This window comes from Callorhinus ursinus, unplaced genomic scaffold (genome assembly GCF_003265705.2).
Source record: "Callorhinus ursinus isolate GAN/ISIS: 27379988/994484 unplaced genomic scaffold, GSC_fseal_2.0 scaffold17, whole genome shotgun sequence".
Taxonomy (NCBI): Eukaryota; Metazoa; Chordata; class Mammalia; order Carnivora; family Otariidae; genus Callorhinus; species Callorhinus ursinus.
The window spans coordinates 20,750,520-20,769,490 of NW_027397079.1; the positions used below are offsets into that span (position 1 = coordinate 20,750,520).

An 18,971-nucleotide genomic window follows, 5' to 3' on the forward strand; every position below is an offset into this window, starting at 1 on the left:
TGCAGTATTTCCATATAAAAGCAGCCAGCACGGACAAAATTCAGACCTAGTGCAATATCAGGGGGTGTGACTATAAAGCAATGAATTCAATTTCAAGGATAGCTTACTCAATATCTCATCACTCCATTTTCTTATAACCTATTAGAGACAAAGGCATTAAAAAAGCAGACTTGGTTTCTTAATAAATAGTGAAGTACTAAATACTCAATTTAAATACTACCTCTCAGGCAAATCAGGGATGCAGACATTATTAGGCATTTACAGAAGGTTCCTAATCTGTAACACACAAGGGATCTGTAAGGTGTATAATATGTTTATCCCAAGTATTAAGTTTGTTGAGTTTCTATTAAGTGCCAGAAACTATGCCAATGTTTTTTAATCTGTAAAATACCTTTATGAACAAGTACATTATTATCCCTATTTTGCAGATGAAGAAACAGAGGCTTAGTGAGGTTATTTGTCCATGGTCACACAGCCTTGTAAGAGGATTTCAGGGCTTTCTGACTCTAGGGACTGGGCTCTGAATTTAGAATCATTTGAAATATAAAAATCTTTTAATGCAATCCCATCTATTTCTAATCCTTTAGCTAGAAAATGGGAATGCATTAGCTCACAAAAATTACCTGTATTACAATGTCACATTTTTCTTGGATAACTCAAAGGATGCAGATGTAACACACACACACTTCTTCTACCACCTCTTAATTTAAGAATATTTATATTATGTAAATTCAGTTTTTCCAGAATTTTCAACAAAGGAAAAAAACATAATTTATCCCCATTATTCAGCTGTATTCTATGTAAACAATATTTGTAAAAATGTTTTACTGGAGTTTTTCAGTTGGATTTAGATGTCCTTCATTTTCACTCTCATTCTGAGAAATTAGAGAAGCAGGAGGATAAGGAACAGATGACGTGAAGCTATTGGATTCTCCATTGACAACTGGTGCTAAGCCTATAGGAGCAGAGGGAGCTGAAGTTGTACTTCTCTGATCCACACTTCTTTGTGGAGAGGCTGAAGAAGGCACAACTACAAAAAAAAAAAAAAAAAAAAGACCAGTTACCATAAACAAATATGGAATCAAACAACACTTACTCAGTTTGCTTACATATAAAAATAAAAAGTAAAAATCATTAACATCTTACATTCTGCAGCTTTAAATTTCAGAAACGTTAAGTGTATAATAGCCAGGCCACTTATTCAACCAAACAGACTTAGGGGGAAGAAAAAAAAGGAAAGACAAGGTGGAAATTGACAAAAACTATTATATTCTACCTTAAAAAGTAACCAGTATATTCTTTGATAAACCTGATTCTAGGTTAAGTTAAACAGGGCAAATGTGGGGCACCTGGGTGGCTCAGTTGGTTAAGCGTCTGCCTTCAGCTCAGGTAATGATCCCAGGGTCCTGGGATCAAGCCCCACAACGGGCTCCCTGCTCAGTGGGGAGTCTGCTTCTCCCTCTCCCTCTGCTACTCCCCCTGCCTGTGCTCTCTCTCTCTGTCAAATAAGTCAATCTTTAAAAAACAAAAACAAAACAAAAAAAACTTAGGGCAAATGTGTATGATGTTCAGTACAGCATCTACAACTCTTTACAACCCCAGGGGTTGAGGCCCCAAAGAATGTCCCAAATCCACAGCTCAGAGTAATTTTATCTAGTCTCCAAGATGGAATTTTCCTTGTTCCAAAAGATAAAACAAACTTAAAGTAACTGTAGTACATTCATACCATGAAATACAACTCAACAATACAATTTTCTAATTAGATGATGGCTTATCTTCTATAGTCTTTGAACTATATGTTAATTACTTTTCTGTCCACATGGATCAAAGATACTTTATGCCTTCAAGGAGAATGAATGAATGATTAAGAATCTTTGCACTTCTCAATCTCCGTCACTTTAAAACTACTGTCATTTATCTCTTTCTCACAGGGACAACCATCATTATTTGTTGCTCACATTACGAATTGCTACAACTGGTTTCCAGCAGTCTCTTTGCTCTATTCCTTGACTGTTCAACCTTTTGCTACTGCTTTCACACTGTTTCCCAGTATGAAAAAAATCATTTTTTAGAGTCATCAGTAGGCAAAGTGCTACTTTATCATGTATGTAAAACTGACCACCGGGCCCCTTCAGTACAACTTTCGAATTTTAAGTTTTTCTTAGCTGTGTCCTTCTGTATAAGATAAGCATGGGGGGGCGGCATCTGGGTGGCTCAGTCGGTTAAGCATTTGCCTTCAGCTCAGGTCATGACACCAGGATCCTGGGATTGAGCCCCACGTTGGGCTCCCTGCTCAGTGGAGAGCCTGCTTCTCTCCCTCTGCCGCTTCCCCCTGCTTGTGCTCTCGCTAATAAGTAAATAAAATCTTAAAAAAAAATAAAATAAGCATTGGGATTAGGTTATACTCTAGAGGAGGAGAGACTCGCAGAGGTCTGGGAAAAGAAAGGAGGATGTTTCAGGAAGAAATACTAAGGTTTTGGGGGGGGATAGCAGAGAAATAGGAGATGGGTAAAGAATAAGGAACAGGGAGACTCCAGAGATGTTTTTCCTATCCCTTGTCTTTTCTTTAATAAGACAGCACCTGGAATACTGAAGAATTATGACCAGCTGGGGTTGACCCTACTGATCAGTTTCCCATGCTAGAGCTCCTACTACTAACTAGTTAGGTAAGAGGCAAAGACCAGGCTTGAGAAGGTGTGAAGACAGCAAATGAGGACTAGTAACTGGATCTCAATCAGACAGAAAACATCTTGCAGCAGAAAAGGTGGTTCCTAAAGTGCATCTAGTACGACTATGCTTTTCCTATTCCTCCTAAGTGACCATATATTTCCAAAAAGTTATAAACTTCTCAGTTTATATAGTCTACAAGTTATAAACTATATAAGTCATAAATTTTTTGCACTAAACCATAAGTACTATATGTTTTTCATGTCTTTTTTTAATAAATACTTTCTAAATCTGTTTGATAGTTTTTAAATCAAAGTACCAATTTGGATTAGTTTTCCTTTAAGGGAAAATGTGAATATGCTAAAAAAATCCAGGAACATATGTTCAAGTATCTAATAATTTACCTTCTCTTTTTCTTTCCCCCGAATTAAAATCCTACCTATTTTTCAAGGCTTAAGTTTATTCTTTTTTTTTTTTTTTTAAAGGGAGAGAGAGAATCTTTTTTTTTTTATTAAAGATTTTATTTATTTCAGAGAGAGAGAGAATGAGAGACAGAAAGCACGAGGGGGAAGGGGGTCAGAGGGAGAAGCAGACTCCCCGCCGAGCAGGGAGCCCGATGTGGGACTCGATCCCGGGACTCCAGGATCATGACCTGAGCCGAAGGCAGTCGCTTTAACCAACTGAGCCACCCAGGCGCCCAAGGCTTAAGTTTATTCTTTACCTTTACTGAATTATAGGAACAGATCTCCCATCTATTCGGTTATCATCATATAAGGACTTGTTACTTAGAAACCTTCCCCATGCAGAGCACCTGGGTGGCTCAGTTGGTTAAGCGACTGCCTTCGGCTCAGGTCATGATCCTGGAGTCTGGGGATTGAGTCCCACATCAGGCTCCCTGCTCGGCGGGGAGTCTGCTTCTCCCTCTGACCCTCTCCCCCTCATGCTCTCTGTCTCTCATTCTCTCTCTCTCAAATAAATAAATGAAATCTTTAAAAAAAAAAAACAAAAAACTTTCCCCATTTGAGGAGAGTCCTATCTCTCCTCAAATATTGTAATTTTCTTGAGGAGCTATGAGTTCATTCATTCACCAGATATTTACTAAATTAACTATTGCATGCCAGCACATATACTCATATGTCCTCTACCTAATACCACTGAGCCGGCTTTACTTACATGACGAATTGTTCAGATGTTGATCTCGAAGTGTATGAAGTTCTCCAAGCAGTTTGTCCATTTTTTGTTTCTTTTCCTGTAATACTTTCATTTTGCTAAAAAGTTGTACTTTCTCATCAGGTAAGCGTTCTGAAACTGAAGGATTCCTGCTCTGGGAAACCTCCCTAGATAATGAAAGACTTTCTGCTTGTCTTCTATTGTCTGGAACAGTTGGAGGCTTATTTAAAATAAAAAAAGAAGATGACCAAGGCAATGAAAGGTTTGATTCTCATTTTAAAAACACATAAATACTCTTTATAAAAAGCAATAAATATTTGCCCAGGTTGTCCTGGTGGGTAAGCATATGCCTTTCCAATTCCCAAATTACATACTATTTCCTGATGTGCCACTATAACATCTATATGGTTTTATGGACACATATTACTACGCAGTGGTCCTGAATTCACTGGACTGAATTACTATCTGGATCTAAATTAAGTGCTAGAAATGTCTTTATAAACCTTATATAAACTTTCAAAAATCTCATTCTCTCTCTCTTGCCAGCTTTTTACAAACATCATCATAAACTTTTTCTTAATCTATCAGTTTTTCCTAGCACTTCTTTCCTATGATCCTCTATTAAAATTTTCAAAAATTCACTACGGCTTAGGAAATCATAAAATGAATAAACACCATTGAGCTTAAATTTTAACATTTTGCCACACTTGTATCAATTCTTTTTATTTTAAGAGAAATAGAACATTACAGGGCGCCTGGGTGGCTCAGTCGGTTGAGCGACTGCCTTCGGCTCAGGTCATGATCCTGGAGTCCCGGGATCGAGTCCCGCATCGGGCTCCCTGCTAGTCAGGGAGTCTGCTTCTCCCTCTGACCCTCTTCCCTCTGTCTCTCTATCTCTCATTCTCTCTCTCTCAAATTAAAAAAAAAAAAAAAAGAGAAATAGAACATTACAGATAAACTAAAGCTCTATACATACCAACCCCCAATTTCATTACTTTCTCCAGAGACAAACACAATTACCATCATCACATATGTTTATATATTATTGTACCTACATAAGATATACATCCTTCATGCATTTTTAAATATCAATCAAGTGGTATCCTTCCTAAACTCGTGTTTTTCATTTATTAACTCTGCCTCATTTACTGTAACTGGCTATAAGATTTCACTCTATGCATATATCATAGTTTATTAATCCATTTTCCTGTTTATGGACATTTAGATTGTTTCTAGATTTTTGCTATTAACAAAACCTGCCATGAACATTCTTATAAATATCTCCTTGTGAACGTGTGAAGAATTTCTCTAAGATGGGGCATTTGCAGGGTCACCAAAAAAATGTGCTAGATATTGCTAAATAATTCTACAAAGCAGTAGACCATATTCATTTATTTTTACCTGGTCAGCAGACAGGAGACATTGAATCTTCATACTCATTACAGTGAAGAGGTAGTAATTCACCCTTTCTTATTCAAGGCCCATAGATTGAAATTTTGTATTTAAATCATTACTTACAAAGGTCATCAAATTATAACAATTAATTCTGAAATTAAACTTAAGAACTTTCTCCAAAATCGTTAGTAAAATATTTAAGGACATAAATTCAAATATAACTTAAGCTTTAGAGGTTATGACCATAAAGAATCTGAGAGGAAAAAAGAACATATTATCTAGTAGCATACAAGGAGAAAGTTTCACTTATCACTGCATTCAACGTAGATTTTCCTCTAATTGTTTCTCCAAGTACACCCCTCAGACTACCAGCAGTGGAATCACACAGTGGGGAAGCCCACCTCAGATGTATGAATCATACAGTGAGGGGATCCCAATGATCAGAACACTACATTTTTTTTTTAAGATTTTTTTTTTTTTTAAACAAAACGCCAGGTGATATTTATGCTACAGTGAAGTTCGGGAGCCACTGGCTTAATTAATATGATTTTAAATTCAACTATACTAAAAAAATTAAATTACCTGAGAATCACGAAGCTGATTATGAAAACGCTGAATTAAATCATTCAGTTCTTCATTTAGTTCAGAGGTGATACTAACTCCAGATAGGCTACCTGTAGTTTCTGTTACAACTGGAAAGAAAATTAACAACTATTCATTAAAGCAAACAAATTAACACTTTTCAATTTCTGAGAAGCTAAAAATAAATTCTGAGGGGGGAGGGGAAGAATTTTAAAAAATCTTACCTAATTTAAAACTAGTTAACCCTCAGATTTACCTCCCAAACAATCATTTTAATAGAAATTTCCATCTAGGGGCGCCTGGGTGGCTCCGTCATTAGGTTGTCTGCCTTCGGCTCAGGTCATGATCCCAGGGTCCTGGGATCGAGCCCCGCATCAGGCTCCCCGCATCAGGCTCCCCGCATCAGGCTCCCCGCTTGGCGGGAAGCCTGTTTCTCCCTCTCCCACTCTCCCTGCTTGTGTTCCCTCTCTCGCTGTCTCTCTGTCAAATAAATAAAATCTTTAAAAAAAAAAAAAGAAATTTCCATCTAACCTGAAAACAAAGGGACACAGAAAAGTCTAATAGAGTGATTCATCTTTTTCTGTCCCATCATTCAAGGAGGGATACTGCTACATTCCAATTAAGAATAATGACTCAATGGAGTAGGGAGTGGACAGGCCTACCAAGTTGGGTTGGGGGAGTGGCAGGGGAAAGTGGTTAATCTGAAAAAGCACAGCTGATATTGACAGGTCTCAATCCCCACCTCCCCCAAACAGAATCAATGCTCTAATACAGGGGCTAGCAAATTTTTTATAAAGATTCAGACAGTACATATGTTAGATTTTGTGGAAATAGTTTTTGTCTCAACTACCCAACTCTGCCATTGCAGGGAAAAAGCAACCACAAATGATACATAAACAAACAGGCAAGGATATGTTCCATAAAACTTTATTTTAAACAGTGGGCCAAATCCAGCTGGCCATAGCCTGCTGACCCTTGCAGTAGAAAATTATTTACTAAAGTAGTTGCTTCTGATACAATGCATACTACAAGACCATAGTTTTTATCTTCCTATAGCAGTATTCCTGAGGCAGTATTCTGATGACAATTTTGATAATGGGTTACTGCTCTACTACCCAACCACCCTGTGCTTATCCTTTCCAGCTCTAAAAGAGACACTGGCTATAACCTGTTTCTGTTTTAAAGGAAAATACTAGCTTTTTCAAAGTGAAATTAGAATTTCAGGGCTAAATAGAATCCCTTTAGCCCTAAGTTAAGTGCAAACTCTATTTTGAAAAGAGAGAAATTACAGTGTAGATTACTAACACACACTGCTAGTTGAGTAAAGAACAACTCTTTCCCATGACTATTACTTTGCCTCGCTTATATACCAGAAGATTAAATACTATCATTCTGGTTTTTCATCAGAAATCTCATAAATACAAGAGAAAATGTTTTAAAATTACTAACCTAAAATTCTTTTTGAGATAACATAAAAAATAAATTTAATCTTAAACCTTTGTTCAATCTACTCCTGGTGTCTGCCTCATTATACTCTAAAGAAAAAAGTTCATGTATTCAGAAAAAGACCTCTGACCTAGAATTCAAGAAATCTGATTTTACTAGTATGTCATATAAGTATAGGCAAGTCACAAACTCTGTTAGAGCTCCTTCTCTCCCAAATGAGACTAAGAAAAAAAGCTCTGGAGACTAACCTACAATTTTGTGATAATCAAATGAGATGATATAAATGTTAAGTATGTGAAATAACATTAGCACCACAGGCTTATCTCTGAAATCTAGAACTTGAAAATTATTTAAAATACTTAAAAGTCATTAGCCATTAACTAGTATGTCATTGTTTAAACATTTTGTTTTATTCTAAATTACCTATTTCCTAAATATAAATGTAAAAGCTAATGAATTCTGGACTTCACAAGGGAAAAATGTGTTGGAAGTGTATATAATTATTACTGTACATATTATATATATAAAATACACAATTATGTAATTATTACAAAAGAATAAGTTACTTGCAAGTCATACAGTTCCATATGAAAATGCAAAATTAAATTATGTATAAGTGATCAGAGGGCTAAGCCACCTGGCTAGGTGTGGACAGCAGCATAAAGTGAGTAATAACAAGGTAACCTCAGTGAGGACCTAAAATACAGAGCCCACAGGAAATAAGTTATTATTAGACTAGGATGATAAGACTAGAAAATAGACCTTAGTTTTACTGAGTTTTAATAGGTAACAAGCTGTTTTCAACTTACTGAGAAATTAAACAGGTTTGAAGATGATGAAACGAACTATAAAATTAGACTCAATACTAAAGAATTCAATACAATTTCCACCTAAATGATACATGACTATGAAGGAAGAAAGAAAAGTGAAAAAAATGTTTCTAAGTCTCAGGAAGACTATATAGAATATAAATACAGTTCAAAGGAACTAGTGTATACAACTGGGCACCTAATTGAAATAACAGAGCTACTACCAACATCAGAAGCTAAAGCAGCTCTACAAATTTATGCACTGTCTCCCTTAATGTTTCGACCTTTCCTTGGAAGGCAATCCCAGATGAATAAAGTACAAAAAGGGGGGGGGGGGGGAACAGAGCCCTATCAGTGTGAGGTACAAAAACAGAACTACAGCCTGTCCCTTTTACCTCTTAAAGGTACTCTCTGATGAAAAGGAGAGCGAGCTGGCTGTCTGCCCGGTACAGTATGATGGCCAGGAGTTGTCCCTGCAACCTTTTCTGCATAACCAGAGAAAAGCACAGGACAGGGTAAGCCTCATATGTAGGTTTCTAAACTAGTCAATATAATCAAGACCCGATCATATCATAACCAGCATCCACCTTGCAATACCATTATTAATTGAGCCTTACTTATAACAACAACATGCTACACTGTGGCATACCAGAATCATCCATCACAGCAATAGCTTGCTCTGCTTTGTGCTGCAGAGCAAGAAGAGCAGCCTGTCTTCCCTGCAGAGCTCTCAGTTGCTCCTGTTGTTGTAACATCCTTTTTAATAAGTCATGTTGTTTCTTCAAATTTTCTATCTCTTCCATAGGCTCCTGCTGAGGATCTCTGGCCTGGAAAATAAGACCAACAATACTTATATCTGATTATTAAAATTCATGTTCCTGTTTCAACTACCAATGGCACAGTACAGACACAGATGATAAATTAGTATTAAATACACAACGGTAAATACAGTTTCAGTAGACTTGAAGAAAAAAAGAATAAGAATAAAACGGTAACACAGAGATAGCCTGCCATGTTGAATTAGATAGTTAAGTAATTTCACAGTAAAAGATCATAAGCAATAGCTTAGCATGAAGAGGAATTAACAACGAAAAAAAAAGGCATACAAAAAAGGAGCTCAAAAGTCCAAAAAGAGCGCGCGCACACACACACACACACACACACGGGATCCAGACCTTATAGAAAAGGAAGAACAGATCATACCAGGTTAATGTCCTAAAAATATCCTTGAAGAAGATCAGACTAAAACACATTCTGCCCCACTTCTAGAAGTGATGTTAAAAAATACTAATAAAACAAAACGAACCCACTATTTTCTAACCAAGGACAAAAACTGCAGAAACACTTCTATTTGATAATTTGATGTAAGTGGCTTCATTTACTTACATCTCATTTCATAAGCATAAAATAAAGCAGAAAACTTTATATTTTGTTTCAAAGATATCATTATGTTTTCTTTTAAATTATGCTTATTTAGCTGAGTCTGAGAAATTAAATAGAATACTTTGAAATTCCCTCCAAAAGTTACCATTTTGCCTAAAGTAGACAAGTAAAATTAGATAGATGCCACTTTTAAAAAATTATAAAATGTTAAGGATCAATCTTAAAACTAGTGAAATTTAACCCAACAAGAAAAAATAAAAGTCAATCAAGCAAAGAAACCAATTTAAATACAACTTGGGAAAAATAAAGTATAAGACAAATTACATATGAAATGTATGTATACCATATTGGAATTTTTCATCATTGATCTCCTTCTTAAAAATCTTATATTTTAAAAGTTTAAAGATTTTACCTAATATTTACAGAGAATATTTCTATTAACTTAGAAACATTCAGTCAATTTTAAATTTGCACTGCTACCAAATTTTGGTTGGGGTTATGTAGATTTTAAGTGAATAATCCCAACTACCAAAGTTATTAAGAAGAATAAAGAAGTTCAATAATTTCATTTCAAGGTAAAATGCACTAATCTACTTTCTCCATGTACATGTGATTCCTGGAAAAGTTATGGAAACACAGATGGCTCCAGAGAGATTCCCTCCTGGGTGACATCCTTTATCGATACTCTGCAAAAATCCCTTCTCTTTACCTTCCCAAGTGAATAAGCATATGGCTCCAAATTAAATACTGGAAGAAAGTAAGATCAAATAAGGAAGTAAAAAGACTGTGGTTGGAGTATCTGATGCACAAATCAGAGAATTCAAGTCAGTGCTGCCTCTATCCTGTATTGACTGACTAGACTTCATAAACATGGAAGAGAAGCAATTATCTTGGTCAAAGCACTGCTTATTAAAGATTTTCTGTTGTCTTGAATTTCTAAAAAACTAAAGCCCTTTTCAAATTAACTACTGTGTACTCAGTCCTCTCTCCACCTATACAAGTGGAGTTAAGTTGCTAACACTGACATTCACTCCTGTTAAAACTCATCTTCTTAGTTCTGGCTTATTTCAATTTATAATCCTCCCATCTCTCAAAAATATGTAGTTCACACTTCAAGGTAACCTTAAAGCTCTCTAATTTTATAGAGTTTACTAAATAACATTCTGGTTTTTTACCCTTTAAGAAGCAAACTTTTAAAAAAAACTTTAATCCTTGTTAGTCATATTTTCTTTTAGATTGTATTTACTTACTTTACTTATTTGAGAGAAAGAGAGAGCATTAGAGAGCATGGGGGGTCGGGGAGAGGGAGAAGCAGGCTCCCCGCTGAGTAGGGAGGCTGAAGGAGGGGGAAGAGGGGAGTATGGATCCCAGGACCCCAAGATCATGACCTGAGCAGAAGGCAGAGGCTTAACAGATTGAGCCACCCAGGCGTCCCTTGTTACTCACATTTGTTTGCAAAACTCTGATACTCAGATTATAAAGAATTCTGAACCATTTATTAAAGGAAATACAATTACCTCCGGATTTTTCACTAATCTAAAAATGAATTCCCAACAATTTTGAAATTAGTAGAGTTTATTACTGCTTAATAACTTTTGCATCCATTTAAGTAACACTTCAGGGGCACCTGGGTGGCTCAGTTGGTTAAGCGTCTACCTTCGGCTCAGGTTGTGATCTCGGAGTCCTGGGATAGAGCCCTGCATCGGGCTCCCTGCTCAGCGGGGAGTCTGCTTCTCCCTCTGACCCTCCCTCCTCTCATGCTCTCTCTCTCTCAAATAAATAAAATCTTTAAAAATAATTAACACTTCAAACTAATATTCAGAAAACCTGAGCTGAGGGAGGCAGGAAGGGACTATAGTCAAATATAAAGAAAGGGAAAATGAGAAAATTGGAATAAAAATACCTAGGGATTAGAACATGCCAAGTAGATGGTGCATGGAATAGGAATCCAAAAGGGAAGCAAAGAATATATTAACCCTTCAAACACATATTTTCACTTAAAGTTTTTAAGTCACCTCCAACAAGTACGTTTTTAGTTTACAGATAAAAAAAACTAACTTAGACATGAAATCCAAAGCTGCATACAGGTAACAGTTCAATTTCAGAAAACTCTGTCTCCCTTTCCTCTAGAAAAATGAGGTTCCTCCAATAATTTTTCATGGATCCAAATTTATTTTTGTAGCTGAAAAGTACTTCAGATAATATGTACTCCATTTTTTCATGTGAAAGGTGTGGATAAAGCTGTGATTTATCCAATATCACAGGGCAAGTTAGGTTCCTAAGTTCTAGGCTGGTGTTTTCCACACCACACTGCCTGCTCCAAAATTATATGCTCAGTAGTTTTAAATACAAAAGTCTAAGACACCATTGTCTGAGGAAACATAGTCTGGTTTGGGAGACAAAGTTAACCCACATGAAATAATTAGAAATGATGAAAATAATAGCGAAAAAAGAGTAGATAATATTTTAAAAAGCTTAATAAAGTCTCTAAAAGCCACGAGTGAATGCACAGGAAAGAAGAGTATGGGAAAATAATGAGGGCACAGGTACTTGTGGAAGGCTTCTTTTTTAAAAACTATGCAAAGTGTCATCATGTCTATAAAATATTCCATAAAATGGATTCTGTCCTTGTAAGCAGCTGGAAAATATCAACCATTTCCTATCAAGCTACCACTCACAAGGTTGGTTTAAGCTCTGAATCTCAACTTTTTTCCTACTCTAACAGAATATGACATCTTGAAAAGATGTTAAGTAGGGAATGAAGGTGAGGTAGGGAGAACACAATTCTGCAGAGCAGAGGAAAAATCAAGTCAGTTGGTGAGAATGAGGAGTTTTTTCTAATAAAATAATATTATGAATAGAGTACTGATAGAACTACCCTAGGATAGCCCTAAGAATCAAAAAACTAAAGAGAATCAATTGGAATAAACTCCAAGAAGAAAGTTCAATAGAGAGTAATATTCACTTATAAAGCTATTATTCAAGGAAACTGAAAAACAGAAAAATGGTTTTTAAAAGTAAACGTATCACCTTAGGAAAAAAAGAAAAGCTGGCAGATTTTCCTGTTTGTCACTGTTCAGAAAACTTAAAGAAAACAGTAAGTTCCAAAGGATATTTACGGTGTCTCACACCTTCTCTTCTCCAATGCTACTCATTTTAAAAATAATCAGCTATTTATTTACTATTCTGTTGTGTTGGGCACCTTTTGCTTAATACTTCATAGGGAGATCATCTTAGTTGATTTCAAACTGTATCCTCAAATTCTTATGGGAGCCAGGAAAAAAAAAAAAAAAACCTGCCAAAATACTTAGAGGTTTTATCATTTTTAAACAGCAAAAAAAAAAAATGCATAAACAAATAGACCAATCCTAGTATATTAATATAAGCTAATAAAACATAAGAAATTAGTCTAATCAATACTTATTAAAATAGTATTGTACTCTTGCCAAATGGGTATGAGCACTTTCTTAAAAATGCTTTTACTGCAACTTCTTTTAAGTGTAACTACACAAAGAGCTGTCTTTAAACCTTTCCTGAGTGCATTTACGCAAATCATGGAAAATTCAGAGCAAACACTGGAGGAAAAAAACCAGCAGAAACATTACCAAACAAGTCAACTTTTTTGCTTAAGTATTTTTCTAAAAAAAAAAAAAAGAATGGAAGGGGTTTCCAACAAGAACAAAAATAAAAATCACAAAAGAAAAAAAAGGAAAAAAGGCACTATAAAAATACTCCATTCTTAGAAAGACAGGAAAGCTAATAGCTTACTCCATTTTCTTTTTCTTTAAAGAATGACTGCAAGAATTAAGACAAAACTTAAAAGTACCACGTTCATACATGAATACAAATATCAAGAAACAAAAGGCAACTAATGGTTAAGGTTAAGAATTCTATTTTGAGTTCTCAATGGCAAAAAAAGAAAATGGATTAAATCCTTTGTTAATGCAAATTAACTAGAGCTGCCACATATAATCCACCGGTAGGAGTGTAAGGAAGCAGAGAAAAATAAAAACACTAAGGGATAGCATTTTACTAAGGCAAATTACAGTATAATTAGCCGTGTTAATAGCTTATATATTTAAGAGTAATAGCAACAACAGAAAGGCAAATAAGGAAGAGGAAATGTGAACAAAAGAGGTGCTCATTTAGAGACTTCCCAGATTAATATTGTGAAATATACCTTTGAGGGAAATCCACGTTTTCGGCTACATTTCCTATTAGGCCTCAGTTCCCTGTCATTCTGAGGAGGTCTGTCACCTTTCCCTTTTGGACTTGTGGTAACGTCAATGTCTGAAACCTGTTCTTGTGAAGCTGAATTCCCTAGTTTGTCCTCAATGCACGGCCGAATTCTCAGACTAAAAGATGCCTCCTTTATTAAATAGTGTAGCATATTAATTTCTTAATACAAACTCCTGTTTAACATACAAGCCAGCCTTGTGAATAAATACAAAAAATTTACCAGTCCATCTCTTTAAAAATCAATCCACCCTCCCCCAAGTGGCAATAAACTTAAGACTTTTAAATTTCTGTAAGACTAGACTAATGCTTACTATAATCAAGTATCATATCATATCCTAGGCAATTTCCAAACTATACAACTGGAGCACATTTTAACATTTATTCTGCTGTTATTAATATCAACTTTCATTATGTCATTTTATGTTATGAAAAAAATTATCACAGTGAACACTATATATGCTAATATATAAATCAAAATAACCAACTATACCATTTCCCACCCCTCCCCAACAGAATTCCTTTACCCACATTCCCCAATTCCTCCATTTCTGCTGGAATGAAACGTGAGGAAAAAAATTATTCCCAGCACCACTGTAAACAGAAAAACAATTTCTCCACAAAAGAATCTATTTTCAACAGTTGTTTGGATCAAGCCCTCTGAATATCTATCTCCTGGTGAAAACAATGTAGGACAAAAATTCAAATTTCCTCTTCAAATTAGGAAGGGCAGGGAAAAGAAAGGAGGCAGGTAAGAAACTACACAGGTCAACACTAAACGGAAACAAACCCTCAAATTTCTCATGCTGAATGGTATTTTGGAACATATCTCAGAAACAAAAGATGGACATCCATGGTTATCATTTCATAAGAAAAGCTTTACTGGTAACAGGTTTTCAAGTTTACTAATGCATGGTTATAGGTGCACCTGTTAAAATAAAAATGCTTAAAAGCATACTAGTTTTGAAGCACACTACCTTCTATGAACTATGTTTATTTTACAAAGCTTTCCTCAAAGTTCTGTAAATTCCTGATTTTTTTCCAAAAGACAGTATTTTAATAAATTTCATTTTGCAGAGTTAGAAATTTTATTTTTCTCACCACAAATAAATCATAATGTAAATGATACCCTGTCCCAATTTCATCTCGATGTTTCAGTCATCTGGTTTTGCTACAGTTCAAAGCTAGCCCGAGATATAAAAAATCCTAGTAGCCCTCAAATGAATCTTCAACAGCAAAAGAACTTGGAGATTTTTCTGAGAGACAATATACTTGTAGTAATGATATTTTGTGCTCCTAGCTCTTATACTCATGATGAATTTTAACTTTCCCAATGCTTAAAATGAGTAAAGCTGTGCTTAATGAAACCAATAGAAAAACTGCTTCTGCAAGCAGATCACAAATTAGATTTTTAAATCAACCATGAAAGCGTTCAATGTTAGTAAGTAAAACTTTTATACTTCCATGCTTTAAAACAATACATACAGCATTAACAATTTGAGGGTTTCTTCCCTGAAATATACTTTTCATTAAGGAATGCCTATAAAAAATATCATCTTGAAAAATGGGGGAAAAGTTTAAATCTTCATTTCCAGCACTTTTAATTACCAAAAAGCCGCTTACCGTGGTATCTGAAGCCTCAGACTGCACATCTATGTTTAGCGATGTGCTCTCAGCTACAGAACCAGATCCCACAGCTGAATCTATAGTCCGAACATCCTCCTCCTCATTTTCTCTAGCCTGAAATATTTTAGTGGTATAAATCATACAACTATTAAAAAGGGCAATAAAATGTTATAATGGATGGCACGATTTTTTGAAAATATATTAACTCCTCTGGGGTGGAATCAGAATGTTATCAGTATATGTACACTAATATACCACAAAAATAATTCAACATATTATTGAAAAGGTCCAAAACTTACAAGGATTTTTTGGAGAAATTTCATATATGACTTTTCTTGTTCTTTAAGGTGATCTATTAGATGAGTAAGGCGCTCAACATTAGCAGATCTTTCATTTTTCTCTACAAGATCTTCCCGCATGGAACTAGCTTTAGTAATATAATCACGAATCTGAACGAGCCTGCTTACAATCTGCATGAAAAACATTTGGTGGAAAAAAAAAAAAACATGAAAATAAACAGTATGTCAAACTAAGCATAATGCATTCCACAGCAACACTTCTACATATTTTTTATTTCACATATAGTCTAGGTTTATCGTTTTACATGCAAAAGATCTGAATCAAATTTAGAATTTAACCAAAACATAATTGGCAATACTATGAATTTCAAAATTTCAAAAGTAGTTTTAATTTACATTACCCAAAAAATTTCACTCAGAGAACTGCATGCCTTTAAACTACAATTTATGTAAATTTCTTCTAATGCTTATATATTATTTCCTTCTGAGTAAAACTATTATACTTTTGAAGGTACTTTTCAAGAGAATTATATAACCATTTAAAAAAATTCTTACAATCTACTAATCACATTGTTTCAAACTCCTCTTTAATAAAAAATTGGTACACAGCCTTTGGCAGGTAAACAGAAGCCTTAATTAACAATAAAACATTTCTATAATCATTTTGGGTAAAGAGAAATTTACCCGATACTGAATAAATCTGAGAGAATAATGAAGCGAGTCCAGAAGTACTCAGCTACAATTCCTATGTGCATAACCCAATAAAACTTTCTTAATCTTAATATTCTACTTTGAAGCTCATGAAAGCAAAGAGCAAAACAAACATTTTTTCACCTGGCTGCTCTCCATTGCAGGCTCTCCTCTTCCATCTTCTTCAGAGACTTGACAGTTTTGCAAAAGGTCATTACTTAAAGCAGAGGCAAACAACTCTTTACATTGTGCTGATCCAATCATTTCTCTCTTTGGAGGACTTATAGCAGCATCTTTGCTCTTGTTCGTATTAATCTGCATAGGCAAAAAGTTGAAGGGCTTTCGGTTTTCACTAAGCTGACGTTTGTTGTTAGCAGCTGTTGCTCTACCTTGAGAATCACTTCCAATGCTTCTCTACATATGAAAAAGAAACCAAATCCCACAAACATTAATTTTTCAATAATTAAAAAAAAAAATTCCAATGTTCTTAATCAGTTTTACCATCAGATATTGATTCAGGAAGTATACATAAACAGCTCTGTCCATAAGATTCAAAAAGATTCAAATCTACAAAAAGTCTTTTACTAAAATATTAACATTTGGTCAATTCGTCCTGTTCCTCATTTCGTCAGACCTAATTCAACTGATGAATATGAGCAAGATCAGTCTAAATGAAGTACTAGGACTACAAACCCTATTTATAACTCACATTGCTAATCATACTTGTTCACCGATTTTGTAAGGGCTTTGGACCCAATGAACAGATCTTAATTAATATAAACATCAGCATTAGGATGTGTCTAGATGAAACACTGCCTGAAAAAGTGCTCAGCTCAGTGCCTGGTATACAGTAAATGTTCAGTAATTATAAACAGATGACTAATTGATGTGCTCACCAGTACCATCATATCAGACTTGAACATACCTTTATGCATATTTGGTAAACTGTTTTATCTCTCTAAAGCACAGATATGACAATAAAACATTTGTTTAGAGTTCATTATCATTTCCATTTACTTTTAGTTCCAAATTTTATTTCAGTGATTATAATACCAACCACAGTTTTATTTTAAACTTGAGTAATCCAGAACATCCCACACTTAGCCAATGATAAATATTCTAAACTGGATCTGCCCTTTTGCTTAACAGCAATCTTATTCAGTTACTAACATGTAAAATTTAGTTCCAGGATGAAATGATTTACACTAGTCATAAAGTATAAGTAATAAAGTCACAGAAGACCTGACCTTAGCAAGTCTAGAAACAGTCTTTTTTGCCCTCCACGGAACATAATACCACTGCCACTAATTAAAATTCTTTCCATATACACAGAAACTAAGAAAAAGGAAATAAAGAGCTCACTTTTTATTCTTAAGACAAATTATTTAATCCATTCCAAATACTTCCCATAGTTCTAACTTGATTTTTGAAAGTAATTCACAAACCTGATCTAAATCACTGAAGTTTATGCGCTGTTTAAGTTTCTCTAATTCGGCCTGCTCTGGAACAGACATCTGAGTCACATATCTACTATGTGGAAACGAATGTGGAGTCTTTGTTCTTCGCCTTCCAACTCCTGGTGAGGACTCCGGAGAAATATCATTAGTTACCCTTTTATCACTTTCTACACCAAACTTTTTCTTATTCTTTTCTGATGATTTATTTGCTTTCTTCTGTTGGCCACCCCAATCCTTTAAAAAAGTAAAGGCAAAAATTAATCTGGCCTCTATCAAACCAGGAAAGTAATTTGATATGCTTAAAATTTTTCAGTCTTAAAGTTAAAAATGACAAAACATTTTTCACGTAAACATACAGCCTTAGAGACAATTATTTACTGTTACTAATGTGTCCCCCCCTGCCATTTCAACCAGCCTAAATTTCATAGACAGTTATTCAGAAAATAGATTACTTTCCTATCATTGATCTTTAACAAACATAAATGCCAAACTACAACCCTAGAGTCAGTCTGAATATCTTCAAAAGCATTTTTAAAAATGGTTCCCTACTATTTATAAATTGGATAGTGAAATAAATTATAAATACCTTTACTGGCCTCCTTTAAAATCAGTGTGTATAAGACAGTTCAGAATCAACCTGGATTCTAAAGTAATTATTGTTATCTGAAGAAATGCTCACTGTGTGACCCTAGGCAATTTACTTAACTTCCCATAGTCTCAGTTTCCTAAACTCTAAAATCGTGTCACCTTTAAAACATGATTAAAAATAATATTCACAAAACATCTAGCGCAGTGCCTAGCATATAGTAAGAAATAAACATAACTATACTTACTTTGCACAGGCAATAATGTATTACATAATAAGACCTTACATGAAACGATAAAAATGATTCATGTTTTAATGGGAAAACATTCTTATTTACTTAGTTATACCCACATAACCTAAATCATTCAACAAAAAGGTCATAAATTCCTACCTTATTCATATTGGAAGAATCATTTAGTTTTACTACAATAAAACCTTTTGGGATATTCTCCTCATTGATAACACAATTCCCTTCTCTACGAACTGTCCCTCCACCCCCCCATCCATGTGTGGGTGTTCTTGCCAACCTGTTGTTCTACTTACCCTACCCCTTCCTGGCCACAGATGCTTGGAAAACAGATGCATATCTAATCCAAATTGGGATAATCGTACTTTAAAATTTTAA

The 18,971-nt window shown here is 34.9% G+C and overlaps 1 protein-coding gene across 18 annotated transcripts in view; it reads right to left on the reverse strand.

Annotated features, from left to right (window-relative positions):
• The window catches only part of PCM1 (pericentriolar material 1), an 80,220-nt gene that overhangs the window by 48,551 nt on the left and 12,698 nt on the right, over positions 1 to 18,971 (reverse strand). For 9 of the 18 annotated variants that reach the window (XM_025886053.2, XM_073902346.1, XM_073902350.1 and 6 more), the window contains 10 exons: positions 17,749 to 17,994; positions 16,448 to 16,717; positions 15,614 to 15,784; positions 15,312 to 15,428; positions 13,633 to 13,821; positions 8,719 to 8,896; positions 8,465 to 8,554; positions 5,815 to 5,924; positions 3,841 to 4,057; positions 829 to 1,030 (listed from right to left, as the gene is read on the reverse strand). In XM_025886053.2, coding sequence (XP_025741838.1) covers positions 829 to 1,030; positions 3,841 to 4,057; positions 5,815 to 5,924; positions 8,465 to 8,554; positions 8,719 to 8,896; positions 13,633 to 13,821; positions 15,312 to 15,428; positions 15,614 to 15,784; positions 16,448 to 16,717; positions 17,749 to 17,994 — 1,790 coding nt within the window. The remainder of the gene's footprint in view (positions 1 to 828; positions 1,031 to 3,840; positions 4,058 to 5,814; positions 5,925 to 8,464; positions 8,555 to 8,718; positions 8,897 to 13,632; positions 13,822 to 15,311; positions 15,429 to 15,613; positions 15,785 to 16,447; positions 16,718 to 17,748; positions 17,995 to 18,971) is intronic. The other 9 variants (XM_025886063.2, XM_025886062.2, XM_073902353.1 and 6 more) reach the window with 6 other exon arrangements.